Consider the following 22,619-nt stretch of genomic DNA (forward strand, 5'->3'; position numbering starts at 1 on the left):
TAAACCTATTCGGTAGCTATATAGAGTGGTGTCACTCCTAGAGCGGCTGTTTTTACTATCTCCCACAATCTAATTGTAGCATCTGTTGTCATGTAAAAATATAATCGTCTGAAAAAAAAGGCGTTGTTGGGCGCAATTTGTGAATTTGCACAGCTCATTTTGTATTTCCCTAGTAGCAGTAGTGGTTGGTTATGTAGTTGTTTGTGTAGTTGCAGTAGTTGTCGATTTGTGAATTCATAATTTGCTATAAATTGTTGCGCAATTTGTGAATTAGCTAATGTAATATTGTGATTATTATGATTATGATTAAATACTGGTAAAGGCAAAGCCTGTATAGCTACCCGATCAATGTATTAACATTATACAAAAGTAAATCTAAAATCTAATAAATAATTATCTAACAGCAATTTAAAAGTGTTAATTGAAGTACTTTCTACAACAGAGGTAGGTAAACTGTTCCAATCATTAATCAATCTGTTCATAAAGTAATTAGAACTGTACACAAGCTGTGCATTTTGTGAACTCCTACATTCTGGTCCACTCAGCGTACCGTTGTCATGTTCTGGGCAAAGTGAATGTTGTAGCAGTATAGTCTTCCTTTTCCGTGACTAATAGGAATGGAGGCTCAAAGCCATCCAATCCAATGCACCAAACTGAAGTTGATATAGCCGGAAATATTGATTAGAACAATTGTTATTTAGTTTTTATGTGTTGTTCTATTAATAGTGTGCTGTATCACTAAAAAAAAAATATATATATATATATATATAGAAATGCTGCTGCACAAGCATGGGTGCACAACTGTATTGTAGCAACCGAGGAAGCAACTTGCTATTGTCAATAAAGACAGGGGCATACGCAGAAATTTTGGAAAGGGGTTTCCACTACAGCTAAGTGACTGATATATAATATATATATATATGTAACAACCCGGGCGGACGCTGACACAATGGCTGTCAAGAGCTGTTTCGGTCACTACGCAACAGGCGGCAACATTATCATAACATGGCTCAAAACAATACACACACAGTTCTAAATAGATAGCATAGTTCTAATTAAGGTGCTCCTTTGTCCTAAGATACAATAAATAAAATATAAATAAATACAATGAAGGTGAGTTACTTGGGGCACATTACATTTCCCCGTCCTCATTCATCACATCCCTGTGATGCTATCCTTGAGCTTCGTCGTAAGTCATTACAAGAGCCACTGACATGTCCTGATTCTAATACAGATGCATCTGTATCTTGACTTTCCATCTGTAACATACTAGTGTCAAGGACTTCATCACTGTCAAGTAATTCTTCAGAAGTAGTCTCCCTTGAGGAATCACCTATTTCTTTTGGACATTGTCTGACACGATTTAATGCCACTCGAATGCTTGGAGCATTAGGCTCACTAATCAATAACAATTCAGCTTCATTTGGTAGAAGCTTCTTAACTCTGTAGGGTCCCTTAAAGGGCCTGGCAAACTTGTAAGCCTTACCAATTTTGGCAGCTGGGTCATATAAAAACACCCGATCTCCTTCTAAAATATGTGGTTCCTTAGCCTTCTGATCATGATACAGTTTCTGCTTCTTCTGAGCCTTCTTCACATTAACTTGAGCTGCTTCCCATGCATGGGACATCCTCTGGGTTACTTCATGGACATAGTCATCTACATCAATGTTGAAACATTCAGGTGGAGGCCTGAGCATAACCTCAGTTGGCAGGACAGGATCTCTGCCATACATAAGGTAGAAAGGACTCTCTTGAGTGGACTGCTGAATACTAGCCCTGCTAAGCAAACAACACATAGGGTAGTTGGACATCCCAGTCCTTGCCGTTGCGTGACACCTTCTTTGCAAGTCAGTCAGGGTACAATTGAATCCCTCTACCAGACCATCCATCTAGGCCGTCGTGTTCACCTTCTTAAGACCTAATAAATGGTACACCTCCTCCATGAGTTTTGACAGAAAAGCAGTCCCTCTGTCAGACAACAATTGAGATGGCACTCCATGTCTGGGAACGATGTGTTCCACCAGCAGTCTGGCAATGGTAAGGGAGGTCTGGTTCCTGGCTGGGAACACCTCTGGCCACTTGGCTAAATAGTCAACAAATACAACAGCATATTAAGGCCCTTACTACTTGTAGTAAACTGTATGATATCGACACCAACTCTGTCAAATGGGCTGGACACTGGGATTGGGGAGAGAAAAGGACAAATCGGTTTTCCTACTTGTCAGGATGCACACACCCAACAGGCCCGTGACCACTTCACAATATCACTCCGCATACCTGGCCACCAATAATACTTTGCCAACTGACTGTGCATCTTCTCACATCTCCACTGTGCACAGACTTGAACAGTGCCTTACGATCATCAGTAGGGGGTACAATACGCATTGTCTTGTCAGCCTCTAAATGGTACAACACACCATCAATGATCTCAAACTGTGGTTTACTTAGCACTGTATAGCTCCCTGGCCTTCTCTTCCTCAGATGGTAGCTCCCCTGATGCAATGTACCTCTTAATTTCCACCAATTGTAGGTCAGGATCTTAACGCTGTTGTAGCTGGTAATCTGCTGTGGTCACTAACTGATTGACAGTTCCTTTGGTTGGACTGAGGGCTCTAGCTGTGCTATCTCCACTAGTCACACTGGGTACTAACTGTTGCCGTGACAAAGCATCAGCCACCTTGTTGGACCGTACAGGACAATAATGCATCTTAAGATCAAGCTCCTCCCCATCTTGCCAGCTTTCCAGACAGGTGTGGAGTATTGAGCAGTGCCTTGAGGGCCTCATGGTCGGTATACACATTGCAGGTATGACCATACAGATATGGGCAGAAGTGTTTGACTGCCCATACAATTCAACTCCTAATGCTTCCAGCTCTGGTACACCATAGGCCTGTTCGTGCTTCTGCAGAGTTCTACTGGCGAAAGCAATTGGGGCAATGTAACCACTGTCTTGTTCCTGAGCCAATACTACTCTTAGTCCCAGTCCAGACGCATCTGTCTCAAGCACAAACTCCCTCTGAAAATCAGGGAACACTAAACAGATGCACTAGTTAATAGCTCCTTCAGTCGGACAAAAACTTCATGGCACTTGTCATCCCACACAAACACAACATCCTTTCTTGTGAGAGCAAAAAGAGGTGCTGCTACCTTGGAAAACCCATTAACAAACCTCCTATAATAGGATTCCAGTCCTAAAAATGATCGTAGATGTTTGATACTAGCTGGGGTAGGGAAATTCCTTACTGACTCCACTTTCTCAGGATCTGTGGTGATACCATCATGAGAGACAACATATCCTAAGTATGTAACACACCTCTTGGCAAAGTGACACTTGGTTGGCTTGAGTCTAAGCCCTACTTGCCTCAGTCTCTGCAGCACTTCTGTGAAATTATCTAGGTGTTCCTCTAAACTCTCGCCTATCACAAGAATGTCATCCAAATAAACAACACACTTCTTCCGAGCCAGTCCAGCTAGCACTGTCTCCATTAACCTTTGAAAGGTTGCCTGGGCATTACAGAGCCTGAAGGGGCATTACATTAAACTCGTAAAGCCCTGAGTGGGAACATAAGGCTGTCTTCTCTCGAGACTTCGAACTCATAGCCACCTGCCAATAGCCAGAGGCCACATCAAGTGTACCGAAGTAGGCAGTGTTTGCCAGCAGATCTAAGGAATCATCAATACGGGGCAGAGGAAATGTGTCCACCTTTGTTACAGAATTAAGTTTCCGGTAATCCACACAAAAGCGGTTTGTACCATCCTTCTTAACAACAGGACTAGCCCATGGGCTGCTGGACTCCTGAATCACTCCCTGACCTAACATCTGACCTATCATACTTTCCATCTCCTGCCTCAATGCAAATGGAGTACGATAAGGCAACTGCTTGATTGGACGTTGGTCACCAGTCTCAATTGAATGTTGCACCAAATAAGTCCTTTCCAACTGGGATTGATCCAGGCAAAAGTGTCACCGAATGAAGTTAAAACATTGACAAGCTGGTACTTCTGTGGTTCACTCAGAGTACTCTCTATGTCCAGTTTGGACAATAGTTCTTCCACTTGTGCATTAGCTACTGATGTTGGTTTCAACACGTTAATAGTACCATCCATAGTAACAGGATCCACACATTCTAAGGTACCCAAATACCTGTCCCTTCTCTAGCTCAATTGGCTGGTACCCATAGTTAGCAATATGAAGCACAAATTTGTTATTGTCACTCACTTGGGTCACACACATAGCGGGTAGCACTCCAGAAGCTTGTAGCTCTTCATTATTGGACCCAAATTCTGGATTAAATATCACCAATTCCTTACTGATATCACCAGTGGCTTCTACTTGTGCTAGTCGACTGTGACATGCTGGTATTCTGACACTCTGTAACAAACTGACTGTGGCAGCTGTTACCTTCTCCAGGGTATCCTGCTCACTTGCAATGGCAGCTCCAACAGGGTTAGATACAGCAGCACTTAGCTTCCAGTCTCCTGAACCCAACAGGTCCACCATCCGGCCATCTGCAGAAGGTTGTAACACACGAAAACCAAGCTTACCAAGTAGGTCAGTACCAACAAGAAGGTCTTGTGACACTCCTTTCTGTACCAAAACAGTAGCACAACAACTGTGTTCTCCATGGGATACCTCTACAGTACACTAGCGAATTACATTCACCTGATCACCACTGAAGTTCTGAATAGTCACAGAGGGGGGTTTCAACTTAGCCCTGACAGCTTTCATCCATTCCTCCTTGTCCTCATTCTTAACCTTAGCAGCACCAAGGACCTGCAACAAAAATTTAATAGAAATAATTGACACTGGTGAACCTGTGTCAATCAAAGCCTTCACTGTCTGTCCCTCTAGATTCAATTCTGCCACCAATACTGGACCCAGGGATAGTTTATCAACACCATCACCTTCCATAACACTACTAGGGTCACCACGAATGACATTTGCAGTATTGACAGCTTTTGCCAAGGATTCCTCTACTTCAGCAGCATGAAGCTCTTCTCTTAGCCTAGTCACTCGGTCCTGGACCTGCTGCAGGGAATCACCAGACTTGTGATCCTGCTGTGCTGATTCGGCTCCTTGTAATGCCGACATGGTCCTGCTAGGGAGTGTGTCATTTCCACTAGCTGATCGTGACTGCTGCTGCTGCTGCTTTACTTTGACCTCCACAGAAGTACTTCTTTTCTTCAGGGGACAGTTCTTGGCATAGTGGCCCACACCATTACACTGGAAACATCTCTGATTGTTATTGCCATGAACAGACTTGTCATCAGCTTTCTTGTGGCCACTTGAAGGAACCCTAGGGGTTGGCTTGAAGTATCCCTTGAACTGTTTAGAGTCACTAGAACATCCAGAAAGATCCCATAGCTTAGCCTCCTCAAAACGGGCCTTGACTAATAACTGCTCAAAACTACCTTCCACTCCAGCTCCCTTAGAGCGAAGAGTAGGTAGTAAACCTGTTGTGAACTGATAAGCCAACACTGAGCGACCAAATTCTTCTGCTTGTTCACTAGCCTGATTTTCCCTAGGATAAGCCTTATAGAACAACTTGTGCAATTCTTGGGCATACTGATCCATGGTTTCCTTATCGCCCACTTGCACCGGTGAAAAAGGTTACCCTGGATCCTGACTGGTGTAAATCTGGTCAGTAACTGTGCCTTCAAAGCTTCATAGTTTCCCTCTGGTTTGGTGAGCAAGTACGGTAGAAAGAATACGCTTGTCCACGAAGATGGGTAGTAAGGTGGACAAGTCGTGCCTGTAAATCCCACTTACACAGCTCAGCTACCAGCTCAAATTGTTTGATCCACTCCTTGAAGCCTTCACCTTCCTGTTATTGGTGGTAGCTGTGACCCTAAAAATAATGGTCCATATGGCAATGAAGCTGTCGGCTCCTGTGATGCTACCCTTTCTGAGCTACTAGTCCTTTCCAAGGACAGACCATGCCTTGTGGTGGATGCTGGGAGTAGGTTTCCAGTGGCTAATGTGCCAATTCCATGAAGACTAGGGTTCATTGTTGCTCTGGTAGGGGGAGTCTGCAGGGTAGGAGCTTGAAGTAGACTCCCAACAGGCAAGTGTGCACCACTACTGGCAAGGGGTACTGCTGGCATTACTGTGCTGTAAAGTGTTGGGTGAACGAGAAGACTAGATAGGCGTGGCTACCGGAAACACTGGTATGAGCTGTGTGGAGCAGCGGGCATCAGAGGAAATAGGTTTCCACCCCGCCTCTACTACTCGAATTATCTGGTTGTGGAACGAAGGCAGCTACATCCATCAAGGAGTTCGTCGACACCAGGATGCTCTCGGAGGTGGTGGACGTATCTGCCACCGTACAGGTCTGCACGGGGGAAGGACTAATTCGAGAGCTCCGACTACTGTAGGGGCTCAACGGCTCTGGTACTTATCACTCAGCACCGCAGTGCGCGACGCACGTGCCTCTTCGAACTCAGCGACCAATCTCACTTCTCTGGCCTCCCATTTAGCACGCTCCGCCTCAACGAAGCGATAACGCTCGAGCTCTGCGCCCTCTAACACCCTTTTCAATTCGCTCTCAAACTCCTCGCACCTGGCCCGGCTCTCATCGAGTTCACACTCTAGCTGTTCGTTGTGGCGCTGGAGCTTATCTCGCTCCTCACGTGATGCATACAGTTCTTCATTACAATTCACTTCTTTTCCTGCGCCTCGTGTAGCGACTGGCGCAGTTCTTCCACCTCCTTCGTTAGTTGCTCGCGCTGCGTCTCCACTTCATTACTCTGCTGTTCGTCCTTCAACTTATTATTTTCCACTTCTATAACCGTTGAATCTCTAGACGCAAATTGTCCAGCTGTGTGCGCAACGCTTCTGTAGTGTCCACACCTGATGAAAGACATTTTAACTCTCGAGCAAATCCAGCGCCGTGCCACCAAGTATCTATTAAATGATTACACCAGTAGTTACAAAACCCGTCTAGTAAAACTAAGGATCCTTCCTCTGATGTACCTGTTCGAGTTACAAGATATATTATTTGCAATCAAATCAATCAAGGTACAATCTAAACAGTTCAATATTCATGATCATATCAACTTCAGCTCAGCTAATACTAGATCCGGCACCAGCAACAAATTGATCATCCCTCATCATTTAAATAACGTATCTAGACATTCTTATTTCCATAGATTACCAACACTCTGGAATGCCATGCCTATCCTTAACTTGGATCTAACATTTCCTCTGCTAAAATCAAAACTAAAAACTTTTCTCTGGGATCATTTTATAACTAACTTTGAAGATAACAACAATTGCTCATTGCACTATCTCTGTCCTTGCTCAAGATGCCACCAGTCACGTCCACCCACCTCAAACTTGAACTACTTGTAGAATCTGTATGTATGTGTGTATATAAGTAAGTAAGTAAGTAGGTAAATAAGTAATGTAATGTAATGTACTTTCGCGGCAGTTGGTACATGTTACCAACAGACCTTTGGTGTGTTTACACCATAAAGCAATAATAATAATAATAATAATTATCTTGACGCAGTTAACAGTCATTGCAGCTCTTTTCAATTCTTCCCCCTTCTTCTCCAAATAATTTCCACCGGCTGGATTTTCTACAGTCCAACGGAGTTTCCTTCAATTAAACAGTGTTTCTTCCTTTCCTCTCCCCGGACAAGCCCCCAATTGTAACAACCCGGGAGGACGCTGACACAATGGCTGTCAAGAGCTGTTTCGGTCACTACGACACAGGCGGAAACATTATAGTTATTACCAACATTCTTTTTTTCCAAGAACAATCAAAGATTGGAACAGCTTGCCAGTATCTGTCATAGAATCAAAAAACATAGATACATTTACTAATTACTTATTATTATTATTGTTAATTAGCAAAGCCCACTGGGGGCAACACGCTAATGAGCATTACAATCACACATTATATTATATTACTTACAGCGTTCTTAAAATTAAATGTTTCAAGATCTATTTTGTCGATGTTAGGAATTTGAAGGGAGTTCCATTGAATAATTGTTCGAGGGAGGAAGGAGTATTTGTACACATCAACTCTTGTTTGCAATTGAGTTAGCTTGAGAGGATGTTGAGCACGGGTGGAGGACACTGGAGTTGGTGACGGTAAGCAATGATCAGGTATTGCTAGTAAGTTCCTGACAATCTTGAATAGGAAGGTGAGTCTAGCAATCTGTTTATTGTCTATCTAATTGTTTGCTGTATATCTTATCCACCCCAAAAACACCTTCGCTGTAAAAAAGGCGCGCCCAAGAAACTACAAGTACCTGGAACCCAATGTAAAAAAACAAAAAAGAAAACAGCTCAGCTGAAGTGAAAAGTAACTGGTAACTTAAAGAGCTGCATGATATCTGAAGCGGCCAAGAATACAATTACTAAAGTTTAATCCATGCAAGAACACCTTGGCTATAAAACAGGTGTGTACATGAAAGTAACTGGCAACTGTAATGGCTGATATCTGAAGCGGCCAAGAATGAATAGTCATATACAACTAATTCAAAAATTTAACACTGAACCTTTATAATTCAGCTGTGTTCTATATTCACTCTTGCTGCATCGTAAAGTAACTTCTTTTAACTCTAATTGGCTGGTAATTTGGCCGCCTTTTTTTGCTCTATTATACTGACGATTGAAAAAGGCGGCCAAATTACCAGCCAATTAGAGTTAAAAGAAGTTACTTTACGATGCAGCAAGAGTGAATATAGAACACAGTTGAATTATAAAGGTTTAGTGTTAAATTTTTGAATTAGTTGTATATGACTATTCATTCTTGGCCGCTTCAGATATCAGCCATTACAGTTGCCAGTTACTTTCATGTACACACCTGTTTTATAGCCAAGGTGTTCTTGCATGGATTAAACTTTAGTAATTGTATTCTTGGCCGCTTCAGATATCAGCTCTTTAAGTTACCAGTTACTTTTCACTTCAGCTGAGCTGTTTTCTTTTTGTTTTTTTACATTGGGTTCCAGGTACTTGTAGTTTCTTGGGCACGCATTTTTTACAGCGAAGGTGTTTTTGGGGTGGATCATATCTCCCTCAACAAGAAATGCCAAATAGTACCATCCTTTACATTATATCTACTTCTGCATATCAGCATAGCTTTTATATTCAAGAACAACAAATGAATGGAATCACTTACATATAATGCTAATTGAAATCAATGTTTTTGACTGGTTTACAGCTAACATGCAAACACTTCTATAGACCCATTAATTAACAAATACTAGTAGCTACCTAATATCTGTAGATTATTATTATGTCTGGCACTAATGTATGAATCAGTACATTATACCGATTCCTACATTCACTGTTGTGTACATATTACATGCAAGCACACATGCAAATCACCACTGGCATTCATACCTATCAAATTAATATCTAGATTTTTAGCATAAATGTAATACACAATGTGATCCTACAAACTAGCTTACAAGCCATCTGTCGTTAATGCAGATCAGCTCGCTAATTACACAAGCATAAATGATCACAAGCAGTAGTGAAAATAATATGGCTAGCTATTGTATGCTTAACACACAATACAGTTGCAAACAATACATAGTCTGATGATAGCTAACAGTTATAGGTCACAGCATGCAATGACAGTAACATTGCCTAATTAATTTTCCCAGCAGACTGAAGTGACGATCGTAAGTTAGCATCAAAGTTAGTGATGTCAGTAGTCGAGCCAGTAAACTTACATTATGGGTGTTATCCACTAGGCCACAAATGTCGGAAAATGCTGTACCATCAAGGACACAATCTTGAAAGGTGACGTCTGCTTCAAAAACACAGGAACTGAAAGAAGCATTGCTTAAGTCACAACTGATAAAAGACACCGGATGGGCAAATTTCATGGCATTGAAAGATAACTGTTTCATATTCTTCCACTTGTATGAAATACTTTGCTTTGAGTGATAACTGACATAAATATAATTTCCATCATATTCTGAATAATGCGTTCCACTGCCTGAGATAAAATTATGTGCAATGTCATTTTGGGATACTACACTGACCTCACGTACCAAAGGCTTTAGTGCAGTGACGAATCCTTTAAGCTGATAATATTTTGCTTCACGGAGGAGCTCCCGTACAGTTTCAGGAGACTGAGGTAGTGACTCCATCACTTCTTCCCCATCCCGCAAGTAGTTGAGTATATGTCTAAAGTGTGTCCCATCTCTATCAATGAAGAAACTACCATCACTACACTTCATTGGTTCTAAATCATGTCTACCACTAAACATCACTCCTAACATTGACTCAGGATACTTGGTCAGTGTGGAATTTGAGGTTGAGAAACGTGTACCGCCAACATCTAACACAATTCTTTGACCCTGAAAACTAAATGTGCTATTTATCTTGGTCTTTTCTTCTTCCCATTTCTTTTTCTCTTCCTCTACAATTTGCTTGTCTTTTGCAACTTGCTCAAACACTTGTTTGAACATTTCAGTTGCTGTAGTAAAGCTGCTCTCTGAAGACATTCTTCACTATAATCCTATAACAAGCAGATGTAGTGTAGCACACATTGTCAGCCACATTGTGTGTGCATGCCCACTAGGGTTGAGACAAATAGTTCAAAGCTTCATTCAGTTTCATAACAATCACCCCACTAATGCTTCATTACCGTGGATATTAACAAGTTAAACCAGTTGCACATATGCTGTCACTCCTTGTGGAAGCTGCCATTTACATATTTTTTGATGTAGTTATAGTTTAAACAATGGAACTATAACAAAGTGTAGGAGTTTGTACTACAGTGAATACCCTAATAACCATCAATTGTGTTCATAAATTGTTGACATGACATGTGTAACAATGTTTCGAAGCTTCGGTAAAATTTTCAAAAGAAGCTTCGGAGGATGTATTTGTACATCCATTCTAACCCAAGTGTGTGTGTGTGATAGCATACACTATATAAGTGATAGTAAGAGTTCATAATATAAAGAGGGAGGGAGAGTGTCCAACACTGTATTACCTGGTAAAAACACACTGCGTTCAAAGATTGCATCATATCCTGAATATTTCAGTATACTTCAGTATAATTCCATACAAATTCGTCACCTGGCTTCACCTACTGAAGAGCGTTGATAGGTGTTGATTTATCAAAGGGATACATTCTTAGTGCTTTGCTTTAATAGAATTAACACCCTTTCAGTAGTGATTTAATAAGTTTTGGTGCTGATAGTCATTGCGCAATCTTTGAACGCAGTGTGTTTTGATCAGGTAATACAGTGTTGGATACTCTCCCTCCCTCTCTATATTATGAACTCTTGGTGATAGTACAACTAACACGGCACATTGGTCAGTCATATTGCACCCTATTTTAATGCTATAAGTACTTCGCCATTAACTATTTCAAAAGATTGTTAGTGATTCTGTAGTGCAAAACAGCACTAGTGAATTTAACTAAAACTTTTTGTCCCAATACTCACTACTTTTAAGTAGTGGCATTCACTACTCTTTTGTACTGAACCTCACTATAATAGTGAACTACATGTACAACAGTGGCGGTCACTACAGAACGTAACTACATAGAAATAGTGAGTACCGTACGCAAGGAAATTTTGACGTCAAAAAAATTTGACAAATTTGACGAATCGGTTTAATTCGTCAAATTTAAATTCGTCAAATATTTATAAGCGCCCTTAAAAGTACAGGTTTTGCCTACAATTTCTTGATTTTCGCCAACATTTTATTCGTAAAATCTGCTGAAGTCTGAATTTGTCTAATTTTTCCTACGTCAAAATTTCCTTGCATACGGTATTGTGGCAGAAATTAGTAGTAACCTTCACTAGTTTGTTTTTACTGTGAGCCAAGCTGTATAAAAAGGGTGCGGCCTTCAAAAACTATTATTAAAATTTATTATCATCAGAGGCCTTAAATTAACAGTCAGCTGACAAAATCCATACAAATGGGATGATGTCTGACCATGATGAGTTTTGGGCAGACACAAATGTCCTTACACAAAACAATAGTGGTATGATAAAGGCTAACGTATACATGTTTATTTGTAGTGCTAATAATAACTGTCACTCGGTTGCTAGGAGATACTACATATCCACACAAAAACAGCCAAACTGTGAAAAAATGGTGCGGCTTTAAAAAGCCTGGGTGAAATCGAAGGTGGTGGCCAAGAAATGGCTGCAATGATCTTAATGCTAATAAATTTTAACAAAGCACACAGCCATTGTTAAAATTTATTAGCATTAGTATCATTGCAACCATTTCTTGGCCACCTCCTTTGATTTCATAACGTTTTTCACCCAGACTTTTTAAGGCCGCACCATTTTTTCACAGCTTGGCTGTTTTTGTGTTGATTTCACTCCTTTTTGTACTTTATAAAGCCCCAAAACCAGCCAATGGCTGACTTTGAGGCTTTATACTAAAGCTGGTGATATGTTGCAGCTACACTGTATGTTTAGCCTCATAACTTTCAATCATAGCATGCATGAAGGCAGCACAATAGAAATTCCCTATTCCAAGTCTAGCAGTGTGAAGTACTCCCCTAGCTCATGCCTGTACAATTTGACTCTATGTCTGACTTTGACTTAAGATAAGCATTAACATCACTGCGGCCATTTCAAGGCCACCATCTTTGATTTCACAACTTTTTTCACTCAAGCTTTTGAAGGTTGCACCCTTTTATACAGCTTGGCTGTTACTGCATGGATTTCACCTCTGTTTGTATTTGAAATACTCCAAAGCTAACCATAAACTGGTTTTATAGCTTGTTTTTACACAAATCATTGTTCTTCTTATCTACAGATACAGTGATGATGATATAAGACAAACTAGTGTTCTACCAATACCTGTACATTAGACCACAGCAAAGTTGCTTATATCTCAATAGATCCCTGTCTCTGGGGCAATACAAAACACGGCAATTACATGCTTGTAACATTGGTAACGCATGGGCATTTAACTGAATAGCATGGGTACTTTACTGGACAGCAAGTGCTGTTACAAGTTACAGGGAGGTGTGTATTGGGCTTGTTTCTATTATTGAACACTATAATATTTCTTGTGTAACAAGCAGCTGAGAAGGTACAACAAGCAGCAGTGAAGGTACAACAACGGGCTGTGGTCTCACTCAGGTGCCACAACACAGGGCCTGAGGGTTTCTAAATTCTATAGAACCCTATGTTTCGATGTCTAACTTCTATGAAAATACTTACCAATCCGATCCAATACCAAAGCCAAAAGATCTATGTTGATACTGATTTGCTTATTTATGGCTATGGCTGTATTATAGTGCCTGTATTTCTTTGCAATATTGTTTTATAACAAAGTAAATTCCTTCCGAGTTAGGTATGCATGACTGTACCATTTGTGCATGTATTACGATTTTTATTCTGCAGTGACATTCTATTAGAGTATGTCGATTTCTCATGCAAAACAAGATTGCAAAATGTGATAAGTAGCAGCTGTTTAATTTTAACAAAGCAAATCATGCATATTTTATGCTAGAATACAATATCCAGCACAAGTTTTGCTAGCATAGCACTTATTATGATGACAACTGGCGTGAATAGGTCTTAATCGCAGTGTACTACCCCACTGATCCATACAAAAATACTATAATATCGGTTTTGATTCGATGGAATACTAGAGAAGTTATAATAGTATTGTTTTGCAGACTTTATTTGATAGTAAAGTTTCATAATTTCATAGATCTACCAATGGAAAATCTAGAACATTCTATATATGTGTGTTCTATCAGAAATCATGGGGAGAAATGTGCACTCTATTAGAGTATTATTGAGCAGATTTTTAGCTAGAAATTTATGTAATAAAGCAGAAATTAACAGCCGTGATAGCAGTGGCTCAATGGATAAGGATTTGGTTGTTCAGTATGGAGGTCTCTGGTAAGCTTTTTAGACATTTTTGTGCACCTTACTTACTCTTCAGTGACTGTTCTATTAGAGTAGTTCTTTACCCTGCAATGACTGTTCTATTAGAGTATTTCAAACCTGCAATTTTGGTTTTGGTCTTGTAATACTACAGCTGTCAATAAAACTTCTTTTAAACCACAAAAGGTTTGAGTTATGATGGTTAACCTATACGCATACCAATTTTAAATTTATTCCCATAAGCGGTTTACCCTGTAGGCATGACAACAAGTCAGCCTTTTTAATGCAAATAATCGTCCATAGCTCTATGACTGTTTATCAGATTTCCACCAAACCTGGTATGTGATTTTGCCACAATACATTCTGAAGGTGGCAAGCTCAAGAATATCGAGTTACACATTTGCATTTTATAATGGCTTTAGTAAAGTGTGTAAAAAGAATAATCTAAGCCCCCGAGCCCTCTAAACAAAACAAAAAGAAAACGAAAAAACTAAGCCAAATTTTGAGGGCTCATATTTCACGATTGTAATAGACAATTTTGCTCAAATTTGGTATGTGGGGTGCTGAAGTTGAAGGGCGTGTTTACAGTACCAAAATTATTCCAATTCAAGAAGGGAGTACGGAGCTACATAAGTGTGAAAATCGCGTTTGGTTTCTTCCTGTAAATATACTCACAGTGTGGCATACCAGCTTTCTTGGTTGCATGACACACTACCGTCTCTCTTGGTTTTTGTCTTTACTCACCAGCCACATATTCTCTTGATTATGAGAGGCATGTATGCTAAATTATATTCATCACATGTTACAGTTGTTCAAACTTTATGTACACTGTTTTTTATTCTACTACACTTAAATATGGAAAATGAATCGTTGTGTATTACAAAACTCCTCAAAATAGAAAATAGACAAATGGTAGAAGGGATGAAACCTGAGTCTCATTTATCTTGGATAAATATTCCAACACACCACAACAAACTACCGTATCAACAATAGCAACAGTAGTATGTGCCATTAACCGAAACTGACAACTAGTTAATGATCATACAGTTAGGGATCATGAAGGACTGGGCTATTTCCAGCCAAAATATCACCTTAAAACTAGCCTCAATTTCCCTTCATGACAGCTTGGCAGTATTGGTTAGGCATAGCCAAGCCCAAAAATGTCTTCAGACCAACCCCAAACCCTTCCAAAAAGTTTCTATGGTATTTTTTTTTTTAATTATTTAACAGAATTTTATGCTGACTGACTGACTGAATATTTATGGTGGAGTCATGGTGGGAATGAATTGTCATTTAAAATCATCACACAATTAAAATAAATTGCAGAATTTTTGCTGAAGAGAAGGAATCAAAGCTCACACCTTATTGCTGCATCCTAAAGTTGGACTTGGATTGTAGGAAAATTGTGATAACAAAAAAAAACATTGACAAAGAAATTTGCAAATTGTTGTCAGTGTTTATGGCATCACAGTAGTATGAACAAATGTATAAAACAGTAACTTCACAGATGCAGTTATAGAGTGGATCACAATGGCAACAAGTTGTCACAGGTTGCTTATGGCACCACAACAGTATGAAGACCAACACTGAATTCTACCTCCCATAATTGAATTCCTTTATACATGCTTATAAAATGAATGTAGTGGCTAATTTCATGTTGGGTTGGGTGACTGGTTGCCCGTTGCAGGCTATTAGCTAGCAATATATGCTTGGGAGAGCATTGAAAGTCAGATTGCAATGCTCAAGGTCTTTCTGCTAGCAGGCCTCTAACCATTTTAAGAACGATTCTGGATTTTGTCCATACCAAAACAGCCAAGCTGTGAAAAAGGATGTAGCCCCTCAAAAATCCAGGGTGAAAGAATAGTAAATTCAAAGATGTCGGCCAAAAAGTGTCCATAATGATGTTAATTTCATATTGTGAGGGTGACTTGTTTGTACCTGAATTTTCAACTCTCTACAAAGTGACTTATGTAAGGGTTTTCGCCTGCCCAGTAAGCCTCAAACACACCTGCAGAGCTTATCACGACAGAACTACTTCAAGACTCAATGATTAAAGACTCCAATGATTTAAAACAGCATACACCTTTTATACCAGAACATCAGGTGACTATATTACAACATCAGATGACTAAGAGCCAGTATCTATAATTCCTCTGATTGGTAGTCCCTCAATCTGTACCTCAATGTTCTTAGGAGTACTGGTAGTAGTCTGCGTAACTTCCTTATCTTGGACTGTGGACACTGAGGCCTCAATGGGTGGGAACAAGGAATCAACCAACTTTGAAAAATTGTTTGTAGATATCTCTATGGGATATGTCTTCAGTTCTGACTACCCAATTTTTCCTTCCACGACTTTCACTCTTGGTAACTTTACAATCACGAGCAAGGTGATCAGGACTATCACATACATAACATCTAACCTGCCTTTGAAATGGAAATTTGTTTTTCTTGTCATCTCTTTTTGTTCCTAAATCCTGCCGTTGACTATTGGTGTTAGTATGTGGGTACGAAAATTCTTTAGTATACTGTTTTTCCACTTCAATTCTGCAAGCCGTCTCTCTTCATTTTTTGCAGCTATGCAAAGCTCTTTATAGCTTTGGGCTCCGGAAATAGCTGGAGCTTTACTAACGAGATCAATTCGCAGGCCATCCTGTAGTTTACCATACAGTAACACATCTCTAGTTTCTACTGACATAGGGTCGTGACCAAATAATAATGTGTCTAAAATCTATAGCTGACAATGTTTTACTGCTGGGATCTAATCGCACTCTCAATCCAGAAATGGCTGGCTTGTAAGTATCACGTTCAGTTTTACTCATCAGGTTCCACTCAAGTAAAGCTCTACGATGCAAATATCCAGCCAATTGCATGAGCGTTTCACTATCAGTCCAGTTATTCCAGGCTGCAGCTCTTTCCAATGTTGGTCGCCAATCATCAAAACAGGTTTCAGCATCTTCCCCAGTGAAAGTATCTATTGGAGGGGCTTTACCTCGACGCTGCACTGAAGTGTCACTCAATGAGATTGGGAGGGCTACTTGTGTTACTGACGGGCTGCTAGAGATAGCAGTACTCATGTGCAACCCAGGGCATGGCACGTCCCAAACATGGGGCATCATTGTAGACACAGTCCTTGCAGGATTACTAGAGACAATACTAGGTAGCCCTGTATGAAATGACACAGAAGGTAAAACAACTCATGGGGGTACCTGTACATGTGGTCCTGACTCCATTGTTGGTGGCATATGAGACTGCCCAAGTAGCTTCGATGATGTTGTGACTCCATGGCTAGAACAGTAGTGCTTACATGTTGAGGAAGAACCGGAACAGTTTGATTGGGCAACAAGGTATCTCTGTGGAGATTAACAATATAGAAGGGTAAGAGCCTGCCAACATTAGTGGCTCCACTAGAGTACGTGTCCAGACAGCACAGTCTGCTCAGTTGCAGCGACGTAGTCACAGCACTCTTCATTCCTGTCTGTTTCTTTAGAGACTCTAGTTCATTGTCTCTCTCCTACAAAGCATAATCAAACTCACGGATCTGATCACACATGTCTTTCCACAACTCCTTAACTCTAACCTTAGCCTGTAGAAGCTCACGTTTAAGACGTTCTACTTCGGAACCTGAAGAATGTTCTCTTAACTGTTCACATTCCAAAACTAATTTAGTCATCTTTTCCTCAGTTCCAGCAAGTGATTCTGTAAGCTGCTGGTTCTCAAGAACCAGCTCTGTCTCTCTTGCCTCAGTCTCAGCAAGTAGCTTGGCCAGTTGCTGATTCTTAAGGGCCAGCTCTGTTACTTTCTCCTCAGTGTCTGAAAGCAAACACTTACACTCCATTATAGCTAACCTCTGTTTCTCTGATAACTGTCTAAGTGAGCAAATTTCAGCATTGGCATTCTCCAAGGTTTCATGTAATCCTGTGTCAGTAGGTTCGTCCAACATACTCTCCCTCGAGCTTGCCAATGAGGGACAAGAATTAACAGAAGTTAAAGTTGGGCGTTCATCTGGCACTGAAATTTCAAGGAATGCTCCACCTTCATCATGTAGCTCTAACTTCTGTAGTCTGCCTGAAATTTCCTTGATTACCAGTTGCACATTCCCACTCCAGTTCCCTTAGTTTCCCTTCCACCATGCCATGAAGGTCAGTGACAGGTAAATCTAAAGATTGAGCCAATAAATGCCATTGTTCAATGCCAATACGCCTAGAAATCAGAGGATAAGCTTCTCTACGACCTGAAAGCTCCATTTCTGTCCTAAACTTAATTGACAAATGTCCACTATGGCCAATTTATGGACTAAGCTAAAGCCTTATTGCTCAGGGAGTCTCCTCTAGCAGAGTAAAGTTGAGTCTTGTCCATTCACTCCTATCTCGGTAGGACCTCCAAATTTAAGGGTTTTCGCCCAGTAATCCTCAAACACGACTGCAGAGCTTATCACGACAGAACTACTTCAAGACTCAATGATTAAAGACTCCAATGATTTAAAACAGCATACACCTTTTTATACCAGAACATCAGGTGACTATATTACAACATCAGATGACTAAGTTACATCATCAGGTGACTACATTAATTAATGTTTGCATGTACAATAACAATAAACTCAGTTAAATCAGGTGCTACTGCTAAAGTTAGGCCAGCTTTGTTACACTTATAACGTAGCTGAATTCTCTACCGAGCGATTTGTTATGGAGCCAAATTCTCTACAAGGTGACTTGTTTGTACACCTACCTTGACTCCCTACAGAACAACTTGTAATGTAGCTGAATTCTCCACAGGGTGGAAATTAATGTAGCTGAACTCTCTACAGGGTGACTTGCATGGGCAGATTCAGGTACGTAACACTGTTAAGGGACACAAGAGACCTGAGGGAGGGAGATAAAACAGTGTTCATTGACCAAGTAGAAGAATTGAAGTCACTTAGTTCAAATGCTCTAGGGTTCACATAGGACATCAAATTTTCTCAAAAGATATCCAACTATATATATATATATATATATACCCCCCAAAACATCTTCACTATTAAAAAAAGGTGCGTCCAAGAAACTAGTACTTGAAAAAACAGCTCAGCTATAGAAAAAGACTAACAGGCAACTGAAAGAGCTGATATCTGGAACAGCCAAGAATCAATGTTACTACAACTACCAAGGTTTTCATGCTTGGCTGCAAAACAGGTAAAATGAAAGCAACTGGCAACCAAAACAGCTGATATCTGAAGTAGCCAAGAATAAAATTTATGTTGATACCACCAACTACAATTATTAATGAAGTTGTAACATTGAATGTTAATCATGCAACTGTGTTCTATACATTCATCCCTGCTACATCATGAATCAATTCTTTGTTACTCTAATTGGCTGGTAATTTGGTCGCCATTTTTAATAGTCAGTATAGAGAAAAAAAGGCGGCTAAATTACCAGCCAATTAGAGTCACTGTTGCCTGTTATTTCTTGGACGTGCCTTTTTTTACAGCAAAGGTTTTTTGGGGGGATATCAGTTATATAATTGAAAGGCTGAATTCATGGGGGTGTATGATGAATTCTGCATTGTAGCAGTGTTGAGACAAAACACAAAGTGATGAACATATATCATACATTCCTAGTAGCTGTGAATTGTTATTAGAACCAGGGCTGGTGGAAACTGTAATTTATTGGTCAGGCCAAGTAATGGCTACAGTCAGGGTTACCACTAAAGATGCATGCAATACACTTATTTGTAAAGCATGCCTTTCTAGGTATAGCAAATCTAAAAAAAAATGACATAGCAACTCTGAGATTACATCTGGAAGTGTTTTCAGATAGAAATTTAACACTTTATGCTATATTGTTTGTGACTGTTCTATTAGAATATTTTGCCTGACTGTTCTATTAGAATATACTGATACTTTTCCATACTGCCATAGTGGCCATAGTGCTCTAAGGACAACTCAGAAACTTGGTTTGTCACTCACAGCACAAGATGCTTTGCTGAGGGTCTATTTCAGAGATTACAAAGGTGGAACATCAGATTATACCTTTTTCATTTCAATACATAGACACACACATACATCATATACAAGCACAAGATACACGCAAAATGTGCAAACAGTATACACACTACTCATGTCCACGCATATAACCACATATTGGTTGTACTTGATTTAAACAAGTTATTATCACAATGTTCTCATAGGTGAGCTGGTAGTGAGTGCTCTTACTTGGTGTTAAAAAGTTCTTGCTGTGCTTGAAACAGAGGTACTGAAGAGTGAAGGATTATCACTTACATCATATTCAATCACAATAATTGTTGCAATGTGAAATCAATATTAGTTGCTTATGTACTGTATCACCATTGTTATGTTAATGTGCATGATTTATTCCACAATATGATTACCTCTTTTGATATGTTGATAGACTGTACTGGTGTGTTTACAGAGGCAGAAACAACTTTTAGAAGGGATGATAGGTGCATGTAGCCCAGACATTTGTGACAGCGGGGACCTGGGGATATAAGGACGTACACATCAGTGTGCTTTTCACATGCAGACATGCCAACTATGGGGATTTGCTGGGGTATGCATATGCCTTGCACGGGATACTGAGTTTTTAAAATAGTCAAAACAGTGTAGAACTTTGTTTAAGTTTGTTATGATGTTATGTGAAACGGCCCTGTGTCAAGGCACTGGGACAGCCACCCAAAACATGAGCAGAGTGCAATAATGTGCACTATGCCTACACTGTACGTGCCTAGTCTGCGTGGCATGCGTGCAGTACCCACCCCTTCACAATTTTAGAGGAAGGGTCTGGTGACCATAGTATATGGTACTTGTGCTACCACCACTATAGTGGTAGAGCCAATCAAATTATAGTATCCAGTTTAAATAAGTATCTGTGTAGTTTGTGCCATGAATAACACAATAACCATGGCAACCAGATTCGGAATAGTTGGAAAACAGCTGATATTCTCTGAGCGAGACTCCAAGGTACACCTGCTGTAAAGACTTATGTTGAGAAGTATGAAGTTTGTCACACAGAATATTTGAACTACATTTGCATTCCGGTCACACGAGTACCGTATACTGTAGTCACCAGACTCTTACTCTATGCAAAGGGGTGGGGTGGGCATTGCCAGACTAGTATGTACCAATGTTTTACATTGCAATGTGAGCAGGCTAGGGTGTAATTAAGCGGCACGGAGAATAAACAAGAATTAGTCTGGGTTGCATCCAAGCAACATCTCTTATCGAGTAGTGAATGTATGTAATAATTTACCACAGCGTTCATGCTCCTTAAATGCCTTCAAGGCTAATCTGGACCTATATTGCAATGACAACATGTATGGGACACAGTTTGTCCACAGTATTTAAACAGCAACTGCAAATTTATAAGTGCTGCTACAGATTTAATAAATATTGCTACTGATTTAATGAATACTACACCAGATATATAAATCCTACACCAGATATATAAATACTGCACAAAATATATAATTATACCAATTTTGACCAACTTCTTGGTAAACTTTAAGCTACAGTGGTTCAAATAGTTGGTGTGAAAACAAAAAAAAATGCATACATACAGTCATACTTTGAAATTTGAAGAGAAACGATTGGATTGGTCGAATCACTGACCATGACTTATGCATGTGACGCCTGTTTCAATAACTGTTGTTGCACAATAGCTGTACATTCATATTGGAGTTCAATATCACCTTCATACATTGAAGTTTACAAGAAGTGATTTGATTGGTCAAAATTGGTATTATATGGTGCAGTATTTATACTGCTGATTGCACGAATCTTTAAAAATTGCGTGACACATGCGTTTATGCGCACACAAGAATTGAAATGTTTTGTTTCACGGAACAAGTTGCTTACATTGGGAATCTTATTCCCCGACATCAGCAACCTATTCCGTGAAACAAAATGTTTTATATCTTGTGTTCGCACACACGCATGCGTCACGCAATTTTTAAAGATTCGTGCAATCAGCAGTATATCTGGTGCCATATTTATATTTATATATCTGTAGCAGGATTTATATATCTGGCAGGATTTATATATCTGGTACAGTGTTTATTAAATCTGTGGTTGGAGTTTAAATACTGTGGTTTCGACTAATTTTGAGACAAATGGCGCCCCATAATGTACAGGCATTTTTTAACATGCGTAAAGATATAACTAAACTCACACTTTCACCTAAACTTCGTAACTCAAGATCTTTGGTAGTGTTCACCACGCCACGTGTTCTTGATCAGGTGATGAAAGTCTCGTGATGCTGCCAGTTATCAGGGCTCGCGCTAAGTCCGGCTACGCCTGCAGGGCGCTAAATGTCCGACGATCCACTTGCTTTTATTTTGTATACACCTTGTTCATCATAATTTGATGGTTAATAAATAAAAAAAAAGGGAGGGGGAGTAGCCACTACCAATATCTGCGAAGTTTTTGATCGGCGAAACAGACAATTCGGAATTCCGTAAATTTTGCATAAAATTTTCGCCATGAATCTTCCATTGGAGAGTTGGCGCAATCAATTCGGTGCCGTACGAGTGATTGATCAAACAATTGGATCATTTCTAGAGTTTCTGGAGACAAGGAATACGATGGTGCAGTTAGTTTTCTGCTACAAATATGTTTGTGTGTAGTTTTATGCCAATTATAAGATTATTTTGCAATATAGCCACCACAATGTAATGTTCTCTTTGCAAGAAACGACCTAGCACATGATAGTTACACCAAGGTGAGCATTTTTGTACATGTAATTTTCAATATTACTATGCTAAAAGTCAGCAAATTTGCACCACAA

The 22,619-nt window shown here is 39.9% G+C and overlaps 3 protein-coding genes across 5 annotated transcripts; all 3 read right to left on the minus strand.

Annotated features, from left to right (window-relative positions):
- Window positions 1-1,148: 1,148 nt before the first annotated feature.
- Window positions 1,149-1,811, minus strand: LOC136263793 (uncharacterized). The gene has a single exon (XM_066058419.1). The coding sequence runs from the start codon at window positions 1,809-1,811 to the stop codon at window positions 1,149-1,151; it is 663 nt and encodes a 220-aa protein (XP_065914491.1).
- Window positions 1,812-9,576: 7,765 nt separating this feature from the next.
- On the minus strand, window positions 9,577-10,434 carry LOC136263794 (uncharacterized). Its single transcript, XM_066058420.1, has one exon. It carries the CDS (start codon window positions 10,432-10,434, stop codon window positions 9,577-9,579), a length of 858 nt encoding a protein of 285 aa, XP_065914492.1.
- Window positions 10,435-10,460: 26 nt separating this feature from the next.
- LOC136264066 (uncharacterized) lies at window positions 10,461-22,088 on the minus strand. Of its 3 annotated transcripts, XM_066058749.1 has the most exons (4): window positions 22,005-22,088; window positions 20,209-20,315; window positions 17,417-20,072; window positions 15,883-17,350 (listed from the first exon to the last, which is right to left on the minus strand). In XM_066058749.1, exons 3-4 carry the CDS (start codon window positions 17,777-17,779, stop codon window positions 16,952-16,954), a joined length of 762 nt encoding a protein of 253 aa, XP_065914821.1. In that variant the 5' UTR covers window positions 17,780-20,072; window positions 20,209-20,315; window positions 22,005-22,088; the 3' UTR covers window positions 15,883-16,951. The 3 variants fall into 3 exon arrangements, 2 of the variants coding, with proteins under 2 accessions (XP_065914821.1, XP_065914822.1); XR_010704945.1 differs by lacking the exons at window positions 15,883-17,350; window positions 17,417-20,072 and adding an exon at window positions 10,461-10,484; XM_066058750.1 differs by lacking the exons at window positions 20,209-20,315; window positions 22,005-22,088 and having other exon boundaries at window positions 17,417-20,191.
- Between the last annotated feature and the right edge of the window lie 531 nt (window positions 22,089-22,619).

The sequence above is a fragment of the Dysidea avara genome, chromosome 8, assembly GCF_963678975.1.
Source record: "Dysidea avara chromosome 8, odDysAvar1.4, whole genome shotgun sequence".
Lineage (NCBI taxonomy): Eukaryota > Metazoa > Porifera > Demospongiae > Dictyoceratida > Dysideidae > Dysidea > Dysidea avara.